Here is a 2,638-nt window from a genome sequence, read left to right as displayed (position 1 = left end):
TAAAGAGTGTTGAAAAGTGAATCACACCTTAATAATAAATGAGATCATTAAAGAATTAGATAATCTTAGATTTGATCAATAAACAGCCAGAAGACAGTCTCAAAATATAATAGACTGCTGAATGCATGAACAAATCATAAAGCAACAGTCATTCCTAAGCAGCTCATCCAGATCCATCTCTTTCTGGAATCGGACTGCAATTGAGACAAGAAAGAAGTAAGACAATAAAATGAACTGCAAATTTTGGACTATCATTGTGACAACCATCAGCAAGTAATGCCTCTTGGTTGCAATAGTCTCTGTTATATTATAGTTTTGAGACTCTCCTCACTTTTTATTGTTCACTGGAACGTTCAAAGATTCTGTGTATTACTGTTATCTTTTTTTCTATTCTGAACAATCTAATTCATATCTTTTTATTTGCATTCTTTCAATATAAAAAAATAAAATGTTTGATTCGATTCCTTACAAGAATTCCATAAATGTAGTAGCTAGAAGTGCTTTTCACTTCATTGCTGGATGTCAAAATCGAGGTTGACTGTGCGTTCACGAGGAAACTACCATTCCCGAAAGGTGGCTCCGCCAGTGTAACGCCCACCATAAACATCATTAGGACAGCTCTTGTCCGTATAATGACTTCTCATCACTTTTCTTCGGCATCAAGGCATCTCTCATGTTTATCAACCAATCCTTCAATCAGATGGAGATGCCACAACTTCTTTGATTTTTTATTCTAGGGATTCGATCTCAGGACCTTCGAGTAACCATCGGATGTCGACGCGTTGAGCCACGGGGCCTATTATGTAGCGTAGCATCCAAGTAAGCCCCTGCCGATTTAACGATTCCGTCCATTGTTTTTTAAAATTCCAATTTGAAGCACTTAACAAAGATGGCGAAGACGGCGAGAGGGCAAAGGGAAAAGAAAGTTTCAGAGACTTTAGAGCAATGGCGGCAGGTGAATTCATGTGACCAAATGAAAAGAAGAAAAAGAACAGCTCACAAGGGTTCAAAAAAAGGGTGTATGCCAGGAAAAGGAGGGCCTGAAAATGGGCAGTACCATTACAGAGGAGTTAGGCAGCGGACATGGGGTAAATGGGTGGCTGAAATCAGAGAGCCCCAGGATGGTAAGCGCCTCTGGCTCGGAACTTTCGAGACAGCTCATGAGGCCGCTCTTGCATATGACCATGCTGCTCAAATCACGTATGGGTCTTTTGCCTGCCTTAATAATCCTCCTCTGCAACCTCAGAATAACAATATAAGTGATTTAAATCCAACTACAGACAACTCCTCCAATGTTGAAAGTACCCAGGGGGATCTGCAAATTACAGATACCCAGCTAAGTGATATTAGTATAGACGAGATTTTGCAGATGTTTGATGATGGAGGAGGAGATGAGAATTTCCCATTGCAAAAGCTGACCAACTAACTCTCCATCGGTTCTTTTGAAACGTATCCGAGCAACTAATACAGTTTTTTTTGTACAGCATGGGATCGATTATTAAAGAAAGTTCTGGATGGTGGTTTTTTTTTCGGTATATGTCTTGATCTGTGTATTCCTTTTGGCGAAAGGATAAGCAACCGGGTAAGGGTTCTGAATCTCTCCTAACAATTTGTTTTAATTTAGGCGTTTAAGCGATTGTATAATGAATAATTTATTTATTGGATGAGCAATCAATTATAGATATTAATCTGCATAATCAATTTTTTTACATTATACAGAAATTTGATGAAGCAAACATCTGCTGGCTTGGCAAGCTCAGAACTGATTTAAAAAAATTTATTTTGGTCCTGGGTTCATATTACTTAAGCAAGACACTTGACCAGTAGTTGTACACAAACCCTAAATTGATGTGTAGTATATTTTTGGAACCATATAGCTTTGGTGTTAAATGTATACAACTTTTCAAATCTTAAATTTCACTGTAAAGTTGCATGCCAAGTTTTTTTTTTTCCCATAGGTTGGACATCCTAAATTTCACTCTAAACCTTGCATGTCAAGTTATTTTTTTTATTTTTATTTTTTATTTTTTCTGTTTAATTAAAGTTGTTTTTCAAATATAAAAAAGTATTTTATTTTTAAAAATTATTATATGAATCAAATGTGTCTACATGTCAAGTTATTTTTTTTAATTTTTTAAGTTGTTTTTCAAATATAAAAAAATATTTTATTTTTAAAAATTATTATATGAGTCAAATGTGTCTACTAGTATACCTATTTTGAGAGAAATATAATATCATATTTGTTCATTATTCCACTTAAAATTATTATATTATAATTAATATTAAATTATTATTATATTATAATATTGTAATCAATATTAAATTATTATTAAGATATTACTATATTTTTTATATTTCTATTAAACTCTTAAAAAAACTATTATCTTTTTAAATTTTTTTAAAATAGTCTTTTTTAATGTTATAATATAAATTGTATTTTTTCTTAAAATGTTATAATAAAAATTGTTAAATATAATTATACCAACATCAAAATTAAACTTTAATAATATAAATGCACACAATTATGTTTAGATTACTTTTTATGATATAATGTTTATAATATTTAAATATGATATAATATACATTATAAATTCTATTTATGATTAAATGTTTAATTTTATTTATTTCATTTAAAAAT

General features: G+C 31.6%; 1 protein-coding gene across 1 annotated transcript; it reads left to right on the top strand.

Moving 5' to 3' along the window:
- The first annotated feature begins 874 nt into the window (after positions 1 to 874).
- On the top strand, positions 875 to 1,727 carry LOC131041999 (putative dehydration-responsive element-binding protein 2H). Its single transcript, XM_057975287.2, has one exon. It carries the CDS (start codon positions 890 to 892, stop codon positions 1,424 to 1,426), a length of 537 nt encoding a protein of 178 aa, XP_057831270.2. The 5' UTR covers positions 875 to 889; the 3' UTR covers positions 1,427 to 1,727.
- Positions 1,728 to 2,638: the final 911 nt, after the last annotated feature.

Source organism: Cryptomeria japonica, chromosome 1 (genome assembly GCF_030272615.1).
Source record: "Cryptomeria japonica chromosome 1, Sugi_1.0, whole genome shotgun sequence".
Taxonomy (NCBI): Eukaryota; Viridiplantae; Streptophyta; class Pinopsida; order Cupressales; family Cupressaceae; genus Cryptomeria; species Cryptomeria japonica.
This window is presented reverse-complemented; position numbering and strand designations above follow the sequence as displayed.

Coding starts and splice junctions, on each gene's coding strand:
- LOC131041999 (XM_057975287.2), top strand. CDS start 890: ATGGCGAAGACGGCGAGAGGGCAAAGGGAAAAGAAAGTTTCAGAGACT.